Genomic DNA, 22,247 nt, shown 5'->3' with positions numbered 1-22,247 from the left:
ACACACACACACTTTCATCTTAATTTTGATGTCAGAATATAGCTTCCACAAACATTCTTAAAATGGATTAGAATTGCATAACATACAGTATTTTCTTGTGCTGCTACACGGGCAGATATTGATTAAATATCGATCATGTCATAGCATGCCATTCATTTCAAACACAAACTCGTTATTCACTTCACCAGGCCATCAAACACACACACACACACACAGCTCAGAACATCCCTCCTGTACTGCCATTTATTTGGACTTAAGATCATTGCTGTGTACCAACACGTCATCAATATCTATGAAAAAGAAAATTAAAGAGCTAATGAAGGAATAAAAAATCAGTCACAAAGAAGAACTCTTGAGGTTATTAAACAGTCTTGCCCAAGTGGAATCTGCAGACCTTTCTAAATATCTAAAAGTCTGCTTTACTGAAACATAAAACGTGTTAACCTATGAAGTACTTAACGCTGAAAACCTAATTCATTTATCCAAACTATCATAAACAAATATGCAATAATGATTTGCACAATTTTGTGAGTGACAGCACAATGCTGTAAAATCTCTGTGTGGGCCTGACGGTTTCTTTAGACACAAACCAATTCATACACAACTTCTGTTACTCAAAAATACTCAGTAAGTAAATAAAAGGAAATACCACAACAACAACAAATAATATATTAGTGTCATGTCAAGAGTATCAAAAAATGTGCCAAAAAGCTTGGTGCTGTAGTAGAGAATTGGGGAAGAAATATAAAGATGTTGCAGAATATATTAAGGCTGGCACAAAACACTTTTAACACAAGAAAGCTCACAAAGACATCATGATCTGTGATCAAATAAATGGAATATACAGCTCTTATTAACACTCAAATTTGACCCTTCATCTCAGTGAACCCAATTCAAAAGGCTTGAGTAATGGGTGTCTTGGTCTACGGTCAAAGATGAAGACATAGAGCAAACAGATCAATGCAATGAGATTAATGAAGTGCGCACTGCATAGAAGAACAAAAGCTCCATGGACTCTAGCAAGATAACTCTGGGAATAATTCTTACACCGAGTCTTTGCATGTGTGGACTTTTCGGGACCTTCAAGCACCATCCTTCTTTACTTTAAGCGACAAGGCCTCACGGAGGGAAACTCATCACTAATTATTACCACATTGTTGCAAATTAACATTCTCATGTCATGTTCTTTAGAAATGCTACATGCTGTGACAACAACTGCAAATTATTAGTCTCTAATATAAATCAGCAAAGTAGGAAACAGGCTGTCATTTTTGATTACTCTGTGATCGATTGTACATGAAGTGCTGCTATCAAAAACATTTGCAAATGGCCATTGAAAACCTGAAGTTGCTTTTTGATTCCATTATGGGGCAGGATGGCTGATGCAGATAGATGAGTGGCAGTCTGTAGCATGTGCGTTAAATTCCGCATAGCTCTCATCAGACACTTTGAGTGATTGCTAATGCAGATAAGTAGAAATGTGACAGACAGGAAGATGGCACGCTGCGCAGCCAAGACGGTGTCCTTGAGCACAGCCCTGAGTTACCATGGAGAATATTGGGGAAATGATAACATCTCTGAAATCATGTTTGAGATACTATCTTGAAGACTCCCTTGCTGTTTCTCTGCTTTAAAGTCCCAGTGCTCAACAGGTTTCTGGGTGCAGTCTAAAGCAGGTTTCCATGTGTAGAGCTGTCCGGAGGCATTATTGGATCATCTGGTGGACTCACGGTTCCTCTATAGGCTCTGATTTGCTCAGAAGTGGTGGTGTTATAACTGACAAAATCATATTGACCTGTTGACTGCCATTCTGCATCTGGATTTGGAGCTAGAAGAGGAGATGGGGGCGCCACCTCTTCAGTGCCATTAAGTCCATATCTGTACACCACAGGAGTATCAGGTTTGGTGCTGGTGGCTGCCTCGACTTGTACTTTTGATTGAGACCCTCCATTGCTGCTGTCTGTAGGTAGGCACTTGAGGCTGGGATAGTGCCCAGACTCTGCCATGACCTGTTGGAGCTTCTCCCAGGCAGCCGGAGCATCAGCACCTGCTTGGGTGGCCTGGAAAAGCAGATGGGCATGTTGGCGGAGCTGGGCTATGTCTCGTTCGGTAGCCGCATTTTGCCGCAGCAGATCCTGCATCCTTAAGGTGATGTCCAGTAGTCCCAGCTGGCTCAGAATCTCCACTGTGTTGAGGAAGCGACGCTGATGTGCTGTCCCTCTGAGGTTGAATGACCCTTTGCCAGAGCTGGTATTTGGTTCTGGGCAATGCTTATGGGGCTCTTTTCTGCCCTGGATGAGGTCGTTGGAAGAGGGTGGGGAAAGCGTCTGAGTGCTTGAGATGGATGGAGAGCTCACGTTGAGGGAGGCAGAGGGACTAGATGGGCGGCATGGGCTCTGGTGCTGGTGAGAGGCAGAAAGTGTCTCACGGCCTGCAGACAGAGGGAGGGAATGAGATTGCAACAGCAAGTTGTTCTCTGGCTGTTTGTGCAGATGCTGCTTGGGCGCTTGTGTGGTTGTGGACACCTCATCTCTCTTCTCCTCTGTGCATACTCTCTTACTCAGGCTGTGCTCCTCTGTGTTACTTCCTCTACTGGCCGTTGGTTTCTCTGGGGTTTTCTTACATGGGTGAGGTGCAATTCGAGGGTAGGAGTTTAGGATGGGGAGGTAAGTGTTTTTGCTCTTCTTTACACCCTTACTTTCGGATCTCTGTGGCTGGGGTTTGAGGATGTGCAATGGGGTGCTGTGATTAATGCCAGGCTGTTGCAGCAAGAGGACGTGGGTGGGAGCCTGACAGCTTGTAGCACCTCCATCCCATGACAGAGATGAAGGAATGCTGTGGTCCTGACCAGACTGCCCAGGCTTGGGGAAAAGAAAAAGAGGAGAAGAGAAAGAATTGCTTCTTGTACAGAGCAAATCAACATCAAGAAAGTAAATAAGGTGTCTTTTGTAGCACATTTCACAGCAATGTCTTATTTTATACAATGTTGTTCTTTTCTATGTGACTCACTTCCACTCTGTTCATCACTATCACTTAGGACCTTCGTACTCCTCTTACCTTTATACCTTTTTTATACTTCTGCCTAATTAATTTTATCTTTAGATTTGGTTTAAAATAAAATGGGCTGCCTTGTTGTCTACTTTCTACATACAATAAAAAGGAAACCTGAAAGTGTTTTGGAACTTGACAGTCTCAGGATTGACTCACCTGCTTCAACACCACATTCTTAATTATGAATATAGGGGTGAGCTCATTCGTCCCAGACACCAGTATGTTGCTTCCCTGCAGGGGACCCTTGTGGACCTGAGGCTCATTCACACTGCTCTGCTGATCATCTGCATCAGTCTGCAAGGAGTCTGAGCCAGTGTCTGAGAAAGAAAAAGAGCAGTAGGAGGAGAAAGGGCATTGGATGGAAGAGAAAAAAAAAGGAAAAGGCAAGAGGAAGGATGGGAAACAAAGAAAGAGAAATACAAAAGCAAGAAGTTGAATGGTGATTTAAATGCTACATTGTCACCTAGTTAGTGAGACTCAATGCTATAAAGTAAATACACAATGTCCCCGTCTTTTACTCTTATAAACAGCTTATCATATTCATTTGATACATTAACAGAGCCCTATGATTTCCATGATGCAGAAAACATGGGCGGAATTTACTGTATAACATGGAATTTGTCATATTTTTGACGAATAAATAAAAAACAGGTCCCTACACTTAAATCAAATCACAACATAGACTAGTGTCTGTGCATATTAAACTGCAAAAAGACTATTTAAATACAAATTCTCATGTTCTGCATGTTAGTTTGATTACCAGAAATTATATTTTACAGAAATGATTTTTTTAATTTTTAAAATGTGTTTATGTGTTCTGTTTATGTATATACTGTATTCTATATACAATACCAGTCAAAGATTTGGACACATGAATGGAGAGTAATATAATATATAAATAAAGAATACCTGCTGATATATGAAGAGTTAATAAGCAAAAACAGATAAAAGAAATCAAAAATCAAGGTTTGTTTTTTTTTGTTTTGTTTTGTTTTTTTGTGCATCCCAGTATCAGTCACTGCAGTTGGGTTGTTTTGATAAGTAATAATAACTTAAACAAATATGCCTACAGGTAACTTACATAATTAAAATTAATTGAAATTATGTTTTTTAATATATTAAAATTGTATTTTATAATAAAAGAAGATAACCCCATATTTCATGTTCCAGAGTTAAACAAAAACACTAATTTTATCTTTGTAATCTCCTCAACTGACAATGTAGACGCCTGACAAACGTTGTTGTTGTGATCATAGACTGTATGGTTGTGATTACGCAATACAGGGAACAGCTTTCCCTTACCATTGTAAAGTGCTGCTTTTGCAAGATTCTTATCAGCTTCTGTTCAAAAACAACAAGTGCCCTTTGTTGACTTCTACAGTAAAACTTGAACTTAAAGGGTTAGTTCACCCAAAAATGAAAATTAGCTTGTTTTACTCATCCTCGAAGCACCGAAGTGTATATGACTTTCTTCTTTCAGATGAATCCAGTCGAAATTATATAAAAAATTATCCTGGCTATTCCAAGATATATCGTTGTAGTCAGCAGTTGTTGCAGTTGAACAGTCTCACAAGTGGTCAAATAAAGCTTGCGCATTCATAATAAAACGTGCCACAGACGGCTCTGGAGGATGAATAAAGGCACTATTCTCTCACTTCCGCTGACTGTCATACACTGAAGCAGCGCCGGCTGTAGGGTTTCAGAGCGAACCAGACAAATTAAAGATTCGACCCGGAGCATGGTTGAGACATGAGGAGCCGAATTCCACAGAAAAACTCAAGACACAAGATGTTGTAAATCAAATCCTAGCGTCACGAGTCTGAAGCAAGTTGACCAACTAGCAGCTTTGAGCAGCTTTCAACATTAGAACAAAAGAACAATTATTGACAATTCCTATTCAGAAAGGAGATTGTCAAATTTGGGGCAAGTAATCAAGATTAATGAACAAAGAGATGCACAGCATGACCATCACATGTAAATCCATGATAGTAATCATGATCACAAGCTCTTTAGATTGACTTTCCCCCACCTGAAATTCCTTTAGGAGACCTTTTAACCTCTGGTCTCCACAGAACATGTTCAAAGAATGGCACAGAAACGGTCTTTTACAGATTTAGATGCACCAAAATGAACTCAAAAAGTTTACAGATTTAGATGCACCAAAATGAACTCAAAAAGACTTATAAACGAATATCAGTCCATTGCTTAACTCCATATCATACCATATCATGTAACCAACACATCTGACTATCATGTTTCTAATCACTTATTGTGTATGTCTTTTTAATAAATAATATCGAATAGCTTAAGGGTTCGTATTCATGTTTAGTATGTGTGTGTTTAAATCTTCTTGCATGAAATGTTTCTGCCAATCAAGTCTTCTTCCAATGTATCATATTCTTGTTATAGGAATCATGTCCAAAATTATACTCTGTAAGAGTGGTAAAATTCGGACAACGTGATTGATAAGATAACATTTGATTTATGGATGGGAAGGAGGAACAAACAACGCCCTGAGCAAAGAAAATATCTAATTAGTTAAGACACCATTTGAGAGGTGTCCCATAGCCCGGTTTAAATACTCAGGACACCATCCAATTTTGCTTTTTAGTCATGCCTGCTTTTGGCCATTTAGCTCTTTAGATTTTGGTCATGCCATGTAGCCATGCTTTTAGCTTTTTAGCTTTTGGCTTTTAGTATTCACTTTCAGCCATGTTTTCCATTACTTTTTGGCGTTCTTTGAGCGCCGTTCCAGCATGCTTCAGCCTGCATGCCTGGTGCTACTTAGCCACGATGAGAAGAAAGGCCACCTATAGTCTCGTCAAATGTTACTTCTATTCTTTTACTTTAGTTTCTTTTCCGTTGAGAGTTTCGTCTTCTGAGTTAAGTTTTGCCTAACGCCGTGTCTCAGAGTCCAAGCTCGAGTGCCCATCTGAAACTTCAATCAGCCCGCAACTCCGCATCTTCAGCCAACGCCCAACCATTGGCTTCCCAAAGATGTCACTTAAATGACTAATGAAAATATGGATATTTTTCTTAAAAAAACACATGGATTCGCTACAGGGGGCCTTTATTTATCTGAGGCACTTTTTATTATGAATGCATGAGCTTTATTTGACGAGATGTGGACTGTTAAACTGCATTGAGATGTGGACTGTCATATACACCTAAGGTACTTCGATGGCGAGTAAAACACAAGCTAATTTTCATTTTTGGGGGAACTAAACCTGTAAGCTGCCTTGAAAGTGGACAATACCGGCTTTTTTGACAAAATGTGTTTAGGTTTCAGATCGTGCTATATGTGGAGAATTTTGCATGGCAATTTTTTTAAAGTGATGTTTATCGGTTTTTGCAAATAAACTCTTCATATCATGAACCAAACGGTTTTATTGATATTGGACTTTTCTTACTCCCTAATATCAGTATCGGCATCGGCCCCCAAAAACCCACATCGGTCGGGCTCTAGTCACACGGACTACTTTAACGATATCCCTTACTACCTTTCTGGGCCTTGAACGTGTCATTTGCGTTGCTGTATATGCAGGTTTAGAAGGCCCTCGGATTTCATAACAAAATCTCAATTTGTGTTCTGAAGATGAATAAAGGTCTTACGGGGTTGGAACGACATGAGCGTGACATCCTGACATCATCCAAAATTATGTCACACAGACAGTGCAAGGACCGTCCTGGAACACAGACGGCCGAAGAATACTTTGGCCTTATGTGTCTGCGAACAACAGCACAGCCGCGAGGTGAATGTGGAGACAGAACGAGTCCAGTAGGTGGTAATACATACGTGTCGAACTCATCCATCCATGCTTCAGTATACTTTGATAGCTTTGAGGACCTGGCTGTGTGCAAAATGGAGCGGAACATGGAAAAAGAATTACACCTGGACCCTACTGGATTACTCTCACCACTGATGTAGAATTATACTTTTTGCTTTTTGGATTTTCTTTACAGAGAATTCACTACAGGAGTTATTCCAACTGCCAGATCTTTCGACTACCAGGTGAGATTGATTTTACTGACAATGCATATACTAAACTGAATGGTACGGAAAATCAGAAGTTCAGACATTCACAGAAACCTGGGGAGGGATTCCTTTGTGGTTTTGTACAATATATATTATATGTTGAGACAATTGTTGTTCTTAATTCACTTTTGAGCAAACTGTATTTTTTGTGATAAGAGTAAAAAAAATAGTGTGAACTGACTGAGTCTCTTCGGGAGTGAATATAACAGCAATACTGTCAATCAATACTCACCCGAGTAACCAGAGTCTTTCTCAGAGCAGCGGGAGTCACGTCCATTTGTTTCCTGTTCAGCGTGTGCTCTTGCTCTAGAGGCCAAAAGAGCAGCACTGTTGTTTTTGTCTTTAGCATTTTTACTTGCTGGACGGGAGGTGTGTTCCCTCTCCCCTTCACAGCCTTGGGCATCTCCTCTTGGCTCCTTGGGCATCCCGAGCCCTGAAAGCAGAGAGATACAGTTGGGCAGACAGTGGCCTCATGCAGAATATATTTATCTATTTCTGACATGGGGCGTGGAGTTAGTTCTCAAGGTCTTTACATACAAATAATGTTTGATCAGTAGCACTGATAAACTGAAAAGTTTAATTGCACAATGCTTCAGTTATATGTCAACAAAGGGTGAACATTGCAATTATCCTTTAATTTTCTGTTTTTCTAATGGAGAGATGTTTTTTTTTATTATTTAGTAATATTTACAAATCCAAGAAAAAAAAAGTGTATATTGTCTTCTGTGAGCTGCTTAAAGATTAGAACAATTATTTTACAGGAAATGTATGTAAATTCAAAACACAAGACACACATTGTGTCACTAGTCTCTTTTTTTAAGAGTCCAGCTTTTTCTGTCATGAGAATTACAGTGTATTCAGAGCTACTGTACAAAAAATGACTGTAAGGCACAAAGAGAACACAAAACACACCTGAATATTAAGTGACTATACACATACATTTTGTATATATGTACACACTGAACTCACTGCTAATACCAATTATGTGCCATGTTTTTCATGTATTAATCATCTTTTCAGCAGACAAATACTTGAGCAATTGGACTCTACAACTGAAAAAAAAAAAAGTATTCTCATTGACCAACAATTTAGACACGTGGAGTACTTCATGATAGTTTAATTATTTTTTTAACCAACACATTAGTGCACATAAAGGGCATTTTATAAAAGGTCAAAGACTCTTTATCAACAGGTTGGATACATCAAACTCTAATTTTTGATTGGATTAATTATGCTTGCTGCTGTAAAACCTGATAAATGCTGATAAATCCTGCCATAATTGCTTATTAACACTCTGGAACAATTCTGGAACGTTTGCTATGTGATCTCTTGTCAAAATCCATTCCACTCCATTTTATAGACCTATTTTATTTGTATTTATTTATATTTTTGCCATCATGGCATAGTTATGACAAAAATAAATACATAAATAAGTATATATACTTATTAAAGGAATTTATTTGTTGTTCATTCTCATTCTCATTATTAAAAGGAACTACAGTATTACTACTGGGGCTCGAATTGAGGGGGATGCGGGGGATGGCATCCCCCTGGTTCAAATAAATTGACAAAACCATCCCCTTGGTAAAACCACCATCCCCCTAACCGCTTTAGAATATTATGTGTATTATTTAAAACTTACCATGCAAATGAAATCTCTAAATTACTTATGATAATTCACAAACTAGATAGCGGCGGTTGGCCAATCAGTGTGTACTGTAACTAGGGATGGGTACCGAAACCCGGTATTAAAATGGCCCCGGGGCTAAATTATGAAAGACCGTAGTATCAGTAAGATCTGACGGTATCGGTTCTGATTTCGGTAGGCTACTGGAGGGGAAACAATTAATGTACTATTTATTTTTGCTTAATAATGTTATCGTGCACATTTTATCTCACCAAACATTTCTAATGTGCGATCATATTAAGACGTTTGTCTGTGAGATCTGCGAGATCTCTCATGCGCGCAGCGGAGGCTGTCTGTCAGTCACACACACACACCACAAGGAGCGCGGCGCACGCACAGACATAACAGTATGAAAACTCCCGCTTAATAATAAAGAGTGACGATGGCGAAGAGATTCGCTTAATAATAATATCGTGCACATTTTATCTTACCAAACATTTCTAATTTGCGATATTATTAAGACGTTTTTCTGTGAGATCTGCGAGATCACTCATGCGCGCCGCGGAGGCTGTCTGTCAGCCACACACACACACCACAAGAACGAGCGCGGCGCACACACACGCATAAGGGGCCGTTCACATATCGCGTCTTTTGCGCGCTCAAGTTCGTTATTTCAAATGTAGGCGCGCGGTATGCGCGCTCATAATGGTGTCCGCACCACATCGAGTTAAAAACATCTCAACTTTTCAGAATGCCACAAGCGCACCGCAGGTCATGTAACTTCCTCACCTTTTCCGTAACAACGTTGAAAGCTCAGCCAAGATGAAGGAACAGCTGATAGCTGTATGTGGATTTTTAAATTAATTTAGTAGCAGTGCTACTGCAAGCAGTTTTTAGTGCTGCAAATCCATTTATCCATTGCTGAAATTTCCGCGTGTTCATGGAGAGAGCAGGTCATGGTTGCCTAGCAACGGCAGACTCCTCAGGAGCGCAAGTGCCCGAAGTCTTTGGGGGGAAAAAATCAGAAAGCGGCGTACCTAGCGTTTTCCATGCGTTTTTAGACGCGATATGTTAACGGCCCCTTACAGTACGAAAACTCCTGCTTAATAAAAAGAGTGACGATGGCGGAGACCGTAAAACGTTCCAAAGTGTGGTTATAGGCTACTTCAGTAGAGTTGATGCAGACGCTGGTTGTCATAAGTGCAACAATTTTTTTGCATGTAAGGGCGGAAACACAAGCAATTTGTCAAAGCATCTTTCAAAAGTGCATTATGTGCAGACAGAGAAATGCAAAGTTTTCGACTGCCTAACACAACACAAAGTAACACAACCGTTAAAACCTTATCAATACCCATCCCTAACTGTAACAAGCTGCTCCTAAGCGGAAAGTCCAACTTTTGAAGTTCTTTAAAAAGAAAACAACAGAAAATGTATGATTTTTCCTTAATTGTAATGTAAAGAAATTCCCCGACATAGTGTTCTTGCGCTGTATGTGAGACAGATTGAGAGGCAATAGTAAAGCTGACATTATCGAGTCACCGACTTTGCAAAAAACAAACAAAACTCTTTTGGAATCTCAAAAACACGTCTTGAAAGTCCAAAAGTATTAATTGCGCGATGAAGCCTGTTAGAATACAGTTAGTTAATAATTCAAGCAATAAAAGAAAAAGATACCCATGTATGAGTTTTTATGTTTTTATATTTGTTTCACAAGCAATGTACTTTTCTGAGTATCATCTAATATTTCTGCGGGAGCACAAATGTTCTATTAATTTTATACAACAGTGCATAGCAACACGGTGTTTCGTTCCTTGAATGAATCAGATTTTGAACGAATCGAGTGATCAAGTGACTCCACAGTCCATTCAGATGGACTCATATGTTTAGCTTCTAATTGAATCAGCCGTTTTGAACAAATCGTTGGATTCTATATGATTTATTAAAACATGGACTTGCTGTCACCTTCTGGCGGGTTTATTGTCATCAATATTTATCCATGACATTCCTAAACCAGACAAGGTGCCAGCACTACCAGCACAAAAAAACAATCAGCAAAATATTGACCAAAAGTCCTCCATTTCAGGCACCAGAAAAAAAAGGCTTATAAATAATAGTTCATTTAATTAAAATTAAAATTTTCATTAAACAAAACCCTTTTTGGAACAAATATTGAAATCATTATGTAAAATTGGCTATAGGACACCCCCTCCCCCCTCCGAGAAACTGACCACACCATCCCCCCGAAATAATTTTACTATTCGACTAATGACAATCGTAAAAATAAAAAAAAATCACAATTTTCATCATTTTATTATTTAATTGTGCTATTCCGTAATAATGCATAATGCTTATATTGTACAGTGATTTAAGCCCTTTTTTATTTTGGTTTTGCTTTACTGTTTTTCATTGTGTTTCATATACTAGTTCTCGGTAGGTCTGTGGCATGAATTGTCCTGCCAGGAGGAAGGTTATTTATTCAGACAAACTTAAACACACACTCACACACATGGAGCTCTGAGCCCTCCCTTCCCTGACCGTTATGTAATACTACAACAACAGCAGAGCTCAGTCTCTACTTCCTCCTGTTGACACCACAAATAACTTGCTTTACCACCTGCACAGACAACATTTACGTGCAGTTAACGACAGATCTTGCAATACCCAGTCAAACAGATAACCTATCAGTACAAATGGGCAAAGATAAGCTGCTACAGAGCATAAGACCGCGTTTGTTCGCTGGGTGAGTCAAATCTGAATATCACATCAGCATTGCCTACCTTATGTATAACACTGATCCTGGTCGCGAGTATTTGGCTCTTCTCCGTCCAGGGGAGCACCACACACTCCTAACTACCTGTCCAGGGGCAATCTGCACCTCCCGTCATCTCGCAGACAGGGGTGACCACCCAGCGTGGACGAGACACATTACTTTTGCCTGCACTTTTTCTGATCGTTTCCAGCTCGGGCTGTTTAACCTCCTCCAGCCCCTTCTTCAAAATTGCAGACTGACAGCTCCACCTGCAGTAAGCCCCGCCCAGCATGCTTGGGGCACGCCCGTTTGGCTGGTTGGCACGCCATCGGACCAATAGTGGCAAAGAGATTCCACGTAACTCCGCCCCAAACAGCAGTGACGGAAGGGAATAAGTGGCTTGGCCAATCCTGTATCAGGCACGTGGAGAGCAGGAACGAGACGGTCTGACTGGACGCGACTGAACGGACACGAAACATAACAAGAGGAGGAGTAGCGAAGAATACACGTATTAGTGTGACTACATTTGGCTGTCAAAGTGTTAGCTATTTTGTAATCCTGAGTCTGACCACTGACTATCTGTTGAGTCAAATACAGGAAGCATATGGACCAGTTAACACTTGCAGGAAACTTCCAAGGGGGTGGACCCCTAAAAACATAACACCTTATCAATCATATTAATAATAATAATCAGTATATCCCCCTTGCCAAGGGCCCTACAATTGCCCCCTGTCTGATGCCCCGATTGCAGCTTAAAAAAAATATTATTTGTTGTTTTTTTTGCCATTAAGTGTTCAAATATCGTCATTGCACTTGCTTACAGTTATAATATTTCAGCTTGATCCGTTTCGAGCAACGTATGCTAATCAAAATATACAATAATTCTACAAAGATTTTACATTAACAATTAATGTAGAAATAAATGTCCATATAAAAAGCCTATAGTTATCTGGTTGTTGCTGTTAAGAACAAATGCATTATCATAACGTTTTTTTTTTACTGTTGATTATCATTTATGAGTGCATTTAGACTAATTGTCATTCTGGCCATTATAAATGGGCAAGTGGGCCATGGAACTGATGAATGAAAGCGATAACAGTGCAATGTTTGAAACATAATGGCAGTCAAAGAAATATGCGCGGCAGACTAAACTATGGAGCAAAAATTCGGAGAAAGCAAGGCGCGTAACGCTTAAAGCCTCGCTCCGTGAAATCTTGTCTCTCACCATAGACTGTATCACACGCGCCTATAAAATGTGCTAGCTCGCGGAGGTCAGCTGTTCTATAACATCGCCACGTGGTTTTCGCAGCGCGGAATGACGCAGCGCGCTCCCGTCAGCCAATCGGCAGCGCGGGTGTGCGCGGACATGTGAGGAGGAGAGCAGAGGAGCTGCGCGCACATGTTCGGTACAGCGCACAGACGCCCAAAGATAAACTGCGCTCTTTCTGGTGACGTCATAAATACACTGAGTTGCCAAGTCCATATTTTCCGGCGTAATGGAGGTACATTTTCTTGATTTTGCTCAGAATGTAGATTCTTGTCTTATGTACGAAGCTTAACATTTACGGGCAAACAGAGGCCTGGCAGCAAAGATCAAACACAAACAACGCAACATGCCTATTAACATCAAAGCCCTCTTTAGTTAAATCCAGCGATAGTGACGTAATCTTGGCCCTTTACAATTGATTTTTTTTAATGGGGGGGGGGCTGTTGAATGTCATGTATCTTATTTAATAGAGCTACAACTGAAAAAAATATATATACATCTCCATCCCATTTAATCAGACATTAGCATACAGATCTGACAACTTTGCACATGATGCCCCTGAAAATGGGGTCACTGAAAAGTGGAGAGCACGGAAGCATGTGCATAAAAATATAATACGGTGTGAAAAATTGAATCTGCATTGCAGTTTGTGAAGACGGATACATTTTTATTTTTCACAATCTTAAACTTGGAAAATCACATTTACAAAAACACTTAAAATGTTTCAAATTGCTTTAATTCCATAGGATACCATATTCCAGTATTTAATTTTTTTCCAAACGAAGCATTGATAAACACTTAAAAAGCTACAAAAGACATAAATACACGCTTTTCTTTTTTTGTTTTACATTCATTGACTTAAGACACCTATAAAAAGTTACAGAAAACAATTCAGTTCAAATAGAGTAACCACCTCTCCAGCTCTGAGTTTCATTGATTTCCAGTGCAACACCGTCCTCCCGACTAGCCATATTCAGCGTTTCTTCCCCTTCCTTGAGTAGCAGAGTAATGTAGCCTCGTTTGGCGTCCTCACTGGTGTTGAGAGAGCGTCATGTCTGAGGGCACGACAGGCCCAGTAGGCCAGGGGCAGCTTTCAGGGCAGGGTGCATGCTGACATGAAGAGTTTGTATAGTGGAGAACTTGATGAAAGTGGCACGGGTCTCACGAGCATGTGCTCTCGCTGCTGCCGTGGCCATGATCTGCATTATACTGAGGAGAGCTGCTTCACTGCATCAGAGATAGTGGGAGGAAATACAAGAAGAATAAAGATGGAGCTATTTTTCAAATCAGTTTCAACAAATTTTTTAATTGCGGATTAAGAAAAAAAAATTTAAAAAAAAGATAATTTTAGGTCTAAACTTGATAATGACTGATAGTGATCATTAGGGGTCACTGTGAGAGTCCTTTTCAACAGAATAGGAAGGAAAATCTTAATCCTCAATTCTAAAGAAATCAGTCTGTAACAGTTCTTGAGAGCAGTACTGAAGAGCTTCTTGTCCTGACCTTCCTATGTGGATACTGGAGGCAATGCACCAGGCCATCTCTCCATCAGGAGAGGGAGCTTCCTGCAGTATACTGCGGGCCAGGCGGAGGGCAGCACCTGCCAGCTGGGAAGGCAGATACACCACACACTGCCCCTCCAACAGAGAGAGCTCCAACAGGTATCGTGCCATCCAGACCACCTGAACAGACCCGTTTGAAGACCATATTTTAATACAAATATAAAATGGACAGCATAAACAGGCATTTCCTTTGATTTAAAAGGTGTACTTCAAATCTTATAAGTACTTAAAGCAGCTTACAGTTCACCCAAAAATGAACAGTTTGGTTTTGAACAATGCATGAACATCCTTCTGTATTACACAAGACGATATTTTGAACGATAGTAGCAACATTTTTATTGCAAATAGCATGCAGTGTCCAAAAACATTACATTCACAATTACATATACATTTTGAAACATCTTTAATGAAGTACTTCAAGTACGCTAAAGTGTACTTTACACAAGGGAAGCTAACAGACCTTGTCACTGCAGCGTGCAATGGAAGCAGAGATGAGAAGAAAATGAAGAGGAGGACAGTGATAGAGATCAAACTTGAGCCCAGTTAAAACCCTCCTCTCCATCCGCAGCAGTTGTTTCTTACTGTAGGTGTTTTCCATCAGATAGCAGAGCTCTGACACCTGACAAACATTACCATGTTAAGAGTGCCAACTTTCCATTAAACATTCATTTAAATACTCAAGTACCTCTGGTAACAGACATTCCTCTTTTTTAGCAGCCAGAAAAAGGCAAACCACACCCAGAAGCTGCAGGCCAGAGATGGACACTTTGATGAGCCTTAGTGCTCGATTCATCAGGTGTACTGCCAGATACAACGTTTCCTCCGAGAACTGGAACACCTCCTGCGGTGAAAACAAGCATCCTTTACAAAATCAGAGACTGCGAGAACACCTTATTCAAACAATTATATATTTAGCATAATATAAAGTACTGTTAAGATGTAAAAAAGGCTGCATCTGATTAAAAACACTGAACAATATCGTGAAATTATTTAATTTAAAGTTTTTATTTTACTATACATTTTTTTATAAATTTCAACACCCATTACTCCAGTGTCACATGATCTTTCAGAAATAATTTAAGAACTTATTTTAAATAGTAAGTCACAATATTGGATTATTAAATACTTATACAGCCATTGTAAGCAAAAACTTAAATATACACGCACACAAGACTTTCTTGGGATAACTTTGCCAACTCCTGTAGTGTTCCTGCAGCTCAATTGGTAGAGCATTGCGCTATCAAGCACAAGGCTGGGGGTTTGATTCCCCGGCAACACATGACAGGTAAAAATTGATAGCCTGAATGCACTGGAAGTCACTTTGGATAAAAGCATCTGCTAAACGCATACATTTAATTTGAATTTAACTCAGCTCCACTTCAGTCACAGCCACTCACGATCAGAAATGAAAAACAAATCTGAATATTGCACTTACATGGACTTGAATTATCCAGTCCACCAAGATGGCTCTCGTAGTGTCACTGAAATGCTTGGGCAGGTCAGTGTTTGGGAGAGTGCATAGTAGCTGACTTCTCTGCAAGCAGAGGAAACCAACACATGACCACAATGACGACCAAAAATCGACTTTGCAAAAAGTACTTTGCATGTCATCCTTACCATCATATCTGAAAAGATGTCCCATGCATAGGTCTTATCATAGAGGAGCCCCAGCTTACTGATGGCTACTTCCACTTCTCTGCGCAGAAGCTCGGGCATCAGTTCTCGCAGACTAGGTGGACCTGGCAACCTGTTCAGATACTTCAGCAAAGCCTCCTCTTCATAGCCATCTAGCATTGTTGCACAAGAAAAATAAACGTTACTGAAAAACTATAAACATTTTCTGGATTTCAGTGTAAAAGCAGTTCGTTTAAAACTCAATGCAGTTAATGTGATTGGAGATTTCCGTATTGAATTTATATTATTAGGCTTGGCATTGAATGTCGTTTCAGATAATGTACCTGCCAGATGGTTCAAATTTCTTCTCGCGGTGTAGAAGTTAAACTTTAGGGAACACGGTTTGTGCTACAGACATGAATTATGCATCAAAAGTGAATAAAAATCAGGGAAGAATCTTAAATTGCAGGGATCCAAGTTAGATTTAGGGTGCAGAATGTAGATTGCTGGTGCATTGATAAACCCAGAAGACTAATTTACCATTGGTTCCCTTGAGACTTTCATGTGGGTTTTGCAATTAAAAATAAAAAGCCCATGTAAGTTTAAAAAGGAATCCATGGCGAATTATGCTTTTGGGTTTTACAGCACTCCGTTATAACGGCTCTTCGGTGGATCTTGACTCTGGCTAGTAAGCAGCTATCACAGTAACACCATGGCATAGCGTTTTACAAAAGGTAAACACATTTTTGCTAGAAAACACATCTAGTTGAAAACACAAATAAATATAGTAACTCAACATGCAGTCACTGCATTTGCATTCACCAAAATAATATCTAGCCTAATGATAGTCATCATTGGATTAAATGTAGGCTAGTATTCTAACTGGAATAATAATGGTAACTAGACTTAAATGTACTAAATTGAGAATGCTGTACCAAATCATGGACTACTCGAGCAGTGCCATCTCGGGTTACCTGAGGGTCCTGACTCATGCTGTGGAGCGTAGTCCATTATGATCCCATCCTCTGCGGATATGGGAATTCTTCGGACCTTGAGGAGAAACAGAAATGCTACCCTGTGATGGCAGAATTGTTATAGCACATCATCTGAAGATCTACCAGTCTAATGGGCTGATTTTCTATCCATTACACTCAGAAGGTTACAAATGGTAGCAAAGTCACACCTTGGCACATAATGACATAAGAGCAGCGGTTAGTTACCCATCGACTCTCCTGTGCAGGTTTGTAGTGCTGCACGGGTGCCACCTCCTCTCCTTCAGCAAACACCCTGCGCTCCCTCAGAACACAGGAGTTCGCCCACGTCCGCAGGGGCACTGGTCTGTCGTCAGTCTTTCAAAAGCACAAAAAGGTTTCATTTATTCACAATAAGATTGTAAGGCAGTAGCACTTCAGTTTTCAATGCATGTAGAAGACCTGCAGGAATGGGTCATTCTTCGTTTGTGGTGGCAAATGTTTACGCAAAATAAAAGCCATTCTAAGACGGAGTTGAAGTAAACCATGAGAGCTTGCCTTCCAGATCAGTATTCAAACTGATCTCACGACTAAATATACATCGAGCATGTGTTCAGTTATCCATAATAATGTAGCAGCTACTGGTGAACTGGCAAAATCTCCTGTTGGTAACATTGTGGTCATTATTCAATTTACACATCGGGTCTAAGAACTGAAGTGGAGATTTTACAAGCACTCTCACCATATGGAGGTCCAACAGTTGCCTGGAATCACAAAACCCAGTTCGAGCCATGATTCACCTGGACACTGCAGCTACCTGCACACGCTGAATCTGCAGCTGTACACTGGCATGTACCATCAGCTAATTAACACCAGTGGCACTAATAAAGCTTACTAATTGCCCCTTCACTAAGCCCCGCCCATGTGCCGCAAGTTTGCTTTTGTCAAGTCACTGGAGGTTCTGTGTGTTTGGGTTGTTTTAAACAGAGTTGAACAGACATTAATCAAATATTTGGTAAGAGTATGTCTTATTCCCAAATGATTAAGATAAATTAATTCAATAAAAAAAATAAAAAAAAAAGATATATATATATAATTCTGTCGTTTACATATAAAATATACAAATAAATAAAAATTACTGACTTACAATTTACAATTACAATTTGATTGAAGATAGCTACTTATCCCTGCTAGGAGTCATTATTATTGAGCACAAAAGTGTTAATTTAACTAAACTATATGGGCCATTACAGAATTGGAAAGTCTTTTTTTCCTAAAAATGTAAATGTCAATTTTATAATATGCAAGATACATATTTCTAATTGTGCAGTTAATTCTAATATTGTATTTTCATAAAGTTTTGGAATATTTGTCCTATCCCTAAACTTGGCACTACTGAAACACAGTAATAATAATTTAATTAGATTATTAATTTTTTTCTTATTAATGTTTTAGGTCAATCAATAAAAATTACATTTTTAACCATATTTCAAGTGTACTTTAACGAGAATTGTTGCATTTTGAGTCCAATTTTCTTTGTAAAAGGCAAAAAGTTGATCATACTGATTTTCATTGGTTTGAATAGCAAACCAAAAACTATCATAACATCTTAGTTGTGAATAAGTCATTATACTTAATTTTTGACAAAACATCCCATCTTTTGGTAGTGACAGGTAGCGAATTTTACAGAATTTTAACTTGCATACTACAACCCGAATTCCGGAAAAGTTGGGACGTTTTTTAAATTTTAATAAAATGAAAACTAAAAGACTTTCAAATCACATGAGCCAATATTTTATTCACAATAGAACATAGATAACATAGCAAATGTTTAAACTGAGAAAGTTTACAATTTTATGCACAAAATGAGCTCATTTCAATTTTGATTTCTGCTACAGGTCTCAAAATAGTTGGGACGGGGCATGTTTACCATGGTGTAGCATCTCCTTTTCTTTTCAAAACAGTTTGAAGACGTCTGGGCATTGAGGCTATGAGTTGCTGGAGTTTTGCTGTTGGAATTTGGTCCCATTCTTGCCTTATATAGATTTCCAGCTGCTGAAGAGTTCGTGGTCGTCTTTGACGTATTTTTCGTTTAATGATGCGCCAAATGTTCTCTATAGGTGAAAGATCTGGACTGCAGGCAGGCCAGGTTAGCACCCGGACTCTTCTACGACGAAGCCATGCTGTTGTTATAGCTGCAGTATGTGGTTTTGCATTGTCCTGCTGAAATAAACAAGGCCTTCCCTGAAATAGACGTTGTTTGGAGGGAAGCATATGTTGCTCTGAAACCTTTATATACCTTTCAGCATTCACAGAGCCTTCCAAAACATGCAAGCTGCCCATACCGTATGCACTTATGCACCCCCATACCATCAGAGATGCTGGCTTTTGAACTGAACGCTGATAACATGCTGGAAGGTCTCCCTCCTCTTTAGCCCGGAGGACACGGCGTCCGTGATTTCCAACAAGAATGTCAAATTTGGACTCGTCTGACTATAAAACACTATTCCACTTTGAAATAGTCCATTTTAAATGAGCCTTGGCCCACAGGACACGACGGCGCTTCTGGACCATGTTCACATATGGCTTCCTTTTTGCATGATAGAGCTTTAGTTGGCATCTGCTGATGGCACGGCGGATTGTGTTTACCGACAGTGGTTTCTGAAAGTATTCCTGGGCCCATTTAGTAATGTCATTGACACAATCATGCTGATGAGTGATGCAGTGTCGTCTGAGAGCACGAAGACCACGGGCATCCAATAAAGGTCTCCGGCCTTGTCCCTTACGCACAGAGATTTCTCCAGTTTCTCTGAATCTTTTGATGATGTTATGCACTGTAGATGATGAGATTTGCAAAGCCTTTGCAATTTGACGTTGAGGAACATTGTTTTTAAAGTTTTCCACAATTTTTTTACGCAGTCTTTCACAGATTAGAGGGCCCTTTGCCCATCTTTACTTCTGAGAGACTCTGCTTCTCTAAGACAAAGCTTTTATAGCTAATCATGTTACAGACCTGATATCAATTAACTTAATTAATCACTAGATGTTCTCCCAGCTGAATCTTTTCAAAACTGCTTGCTTTTTTAGCCATTTGTTGCCCCCGTGCCAACTTTTTTGATACCTGTAGCAGGCATTAAATTTTAAATGAGCTAATTAAGTGGATAAAAGTGTAAAATTTCTCAGTTTAAACATTTGCTACGTTATCTATGTTATATTGTGAATAAAATATTGGCTCATGTGATTTGAAATTCCTTTAGTTTTCATTTTATTAAAATTTAAAAAACGTCCCAACTTTTCCGGAATTCGGGTTGTAAAACACACTAAGACATACTAAAATACAACAAAAGAAAAATGCACAACTTTACTAAAATTTAGTTTACTTCCTCCAAATATGAGGATTATGTGTTCCCTGAAACAATGTTACACAGATTTTCAGACATTTGAAAACAATTTGCCTCAAAAAGATGTGACCTATCTACTTGTAACTGTGAGAGATGGGTTTCCTGATCATACATTTAGGGGTGCAGTTAAAATCAGTCTCAGCCAATGAACTAAAACATACCAGTAGTGACATGAAAAATGCAATACATTTTTTAAATAAAGTTTCATAATATACAAAGAAAACGTATAAAATTTCACTTTTTAAAAAAATTAAAAAGATACTTAAAATATATACATATAGTAAAATATTATTAGGGGTTTCAATAGATAGAAGGATCTTAATAAACATCTAGGATTTGATTACTTAAATGTTTTTTTTATTTTATTATTACAAATTCTGACTTAAAACCAAACAGAATGCAATGATGTGTTAGTTTCAAATTTCAATATTTTATTCAGAATACAACATAGATGACAGATCAAATGTTTAAACTGAGAAAATGTATCATTTTAAGGGAAAAATAATTTGATTTAAAATTTCATGGCATCAGCAAAAGTTGGGAGAAGGCCATGTTCACCACTGTGTGGCATCCCCTCTTCTTTTTATAACAGTCTGCAAAACGTCTGGGGACTGAGGAGACAAGTTGCTCAAGTTTAGGAATAGGAATGTTGTCCCATTCTTGTCTAATACAGGCTTCTAGTTGCTCAACTTGCTCAATCCTCTTTATGATGCACCAAATGTTTTCTATGGGTGACAGATCTGGACTGCAGGCTGGCCATTTCAGTACCCGGATCCCTCTTCTACATAGCCATGATGTTGTAATTGATGTAGTATGTGGTCTGGCATTGTCATGTTGGAAAATACACGCAGGGGTGTAGATTACGCGGGGGGCGCGGATGACGTTTTATTCGGACCTCTTGTACATCACGGAGCGCTAAACACTCCTGCACAGAGCCGGATTATCCATAAGGGCACTTGGGCCAGTGCTCAGGGGCACCAACCATTCACAACTAGGGGGGCACCACATGACACAAGCTTTAAAAATATTTTTCGTAAAATTATTTAATTTTTAACTTGAAATTCTTAAAAGACTATACATAACTCGTTTATGAACACTAACTTAACAACAACAATAACAATAATAATGATAATAATCAATTATAAATAAATAAAGATTACATGACCACTATCAGTCCCCCCTTCCGTCGCCAATCTGTCAGAGTTGAGTTGGTCCACATCAAGTACGCGCAAATGTGTCATTTTTTTTAACGGCTACAGAAAATGAATCAAAATGGACAGACGTCAATTGAGTGGTTTTGCAAAAAGAAAGTTAAAGAAAGACAAGGACGCTAGACGTTTAGCTACAATTCAAAATGTTCCAGGGATCGAAAGTTTTTTTTAAAACGAGTGAAGAATGATCTCAGGACCACAATGACACAGAAGCGATTGACTGCACTCTCGCTTGCTCTCCCTGTTTACCATTGAAGATAAAGTTAAAACATTACCGTCTAAAGCCGCGAGAGGGCGCTCTATGCTGCCCGAGTGCTCCTGTAGTCTACACTGAGCAGCATAGAGCGCCCTATCGCGGCTGTAGACGGTAATGTTTTCTCTTGGTTCTTGGTTCTAAATAAATGCTTATAGTCCAGTGTGACTTATATGTTTTTTTCCTTGTCAGGACGTATTTTTGGACTGATGCGACTTAAACTTAGGTGTGACTTATAGTCCGAAAAATACGGTAGTTGGACAAGTTAATAAATTACATTTGATTTGAGAAATCACCTTAATTATGTGTGTGTGTGTGGGGGGGGGGGGGGGGGGGGTCATTTGAGGTCTTAATACGGCCCTGCTCCTGCAGTGTGTTTCACTCACACTCGAAGCCGGAGGCGCTCTCCCGCAGAAAGTCCTAACAGGAAACTCTTAATATGGACAAAAGCGTCCTATCGCGGTATGAAACAGCTTTTTTCACAGAAAACAGAAACTTGTGGAAA

General features: G+C 39.4%; 2 protein-coding genes across 3 annotated transcripts; both read right to left on the bottom strand.

Annotated features, from left to right (window-relative positions):
- Positions 1-217: 217 nt before the first annotated feature.
- Positions 218-11,739, bottom strand: si:ch211-132b12.7 (uncharacterized protein LOC564531 homolog). 2 transcript variants are annotated; one of them, XM_059506139.1, is made up of 5 exons: positions 7,320-7,460; positions 6,848-6,902; positions 6,664-6,737; positions 3,208-3,368; positions 218-2,861 (listed from the first exon to the last, which is right to left on the bottom strand). In XM_059506139.1, the coding sequence occupies exons 3-5, from the start codon at positions 6,677-6,679 to the stop codon at positions 1,668-1,670; spliced, it is 1,371 nt and encodes a 456-aa protein (XP_059362122.1). In that variant the 5' UTR covers positions 6,680-6,737; positions 6,848-6,902; positions 7,320-7,460; the 3' UTR covers positions 218-1,667. The 2 variants fall into 2 exon arrangements, with proteins under 2 accessions (XP_059362122.1, XP_059362121.1); XM_059506138.1 differs by lacking the exons at positions 6,664-6,737; positions 6,848-6,902 and adding an exon at positions 11,492-11,739 and having other exon boundaries at positions 7,320-7,520.
- A 1,705-nt stretch (positions 11,740-13,444) lies between these two features.
- ccnp (cyclin P) lies at positions 13,445-17,763 on the bottom strand. The gene is made up of 9 exons (XM_059506137.1): positions 17,620-17,763; positions 17,127-17,255; positions 16,881-16,956; positions 15,910-16,079; positions 15,728-15,826; positions 14,978-15,133; positions 14,753-14,911; positions 14,234-14,412; positions 13,445-13,957 (listed from the first exon to the last, which is right to left on the bottom strand). The coding sequence occupies exons 1-9, from the start codon at positions 17,668-17,670 to the stop codon at positions 13,780-13,782; spliced, it is 1,197 nt and encodes a 398-aa protein (XP_059362120.1). The 5' UTR covers positions 17,671-17,763; the 3' UTR covers positions 13,445-13,779.
- Positions 17,764-22,247: the final 4,484 nt, after the last annotated feature.

Source organism: Carassius carassius, chromosome 23, assembly GCF_963082965.1.
Source record: "Carassius carassius chromosome 23, fCarCar2.1, whole genome shotgun sequence".
Classification (NCBI taxonomy): domain Eukaryota; kingdom Metazoa; phylum Chordata; class Actinopteri; order Cypriniformes; family Cyprinidae; genus Carassius; species Carassius carassius.
This window is presented reverse-complemented; position numbering and strand designations above follow the sequence as displayed.

Bases quoted from the DNA above. Each gene is read 5' to 3' on its own strand.
- si:ch211-132b12.7 (XM_059506138.1), bottom strand. From the start codon at position 7,512: ATGCCCAAGGAGCCAAGAGGAGATGCCCAAGGCTGTGAAGGGGAGAGG. The intron at 3,369-7,319 runs GTGAGTATTGAT...TTTCTTTCTCAG, and splicing joins GAAAGACTCTGGTTACTCGG to ACACTGGCTCAGACTCCTTG. The intron at 2,862-3,207 runs GTGAGTCAATCC...CTTTTCCCCAAG, and splicing joins AGAATGTGGTGTTGAAGCAG to CCTGGGCAGTCTGGTCAGGA.
- ccnp (XM_059506137.1), bottom strand. From the start codon at position 17,670: ATGGCTCGAACTGGGTTTTGTGATTCCAGGCAACTGTTGGACCTCCAT. The intron at 17,256-17,619 runs GTGAGAGTGCTT...TGCTTTTGAAAG, and splicing joins AACTGTTGGACCTCCATATG to ACTGACGACAGACCAGTGCC. The intron at 14,413-14,752 runs GTCTGTTAGCTT...GGGTCTGTTCAG, and splicing joins TTGCACGCTGCAGTGACAAG to GTGGTCTGGATGGCACGATA.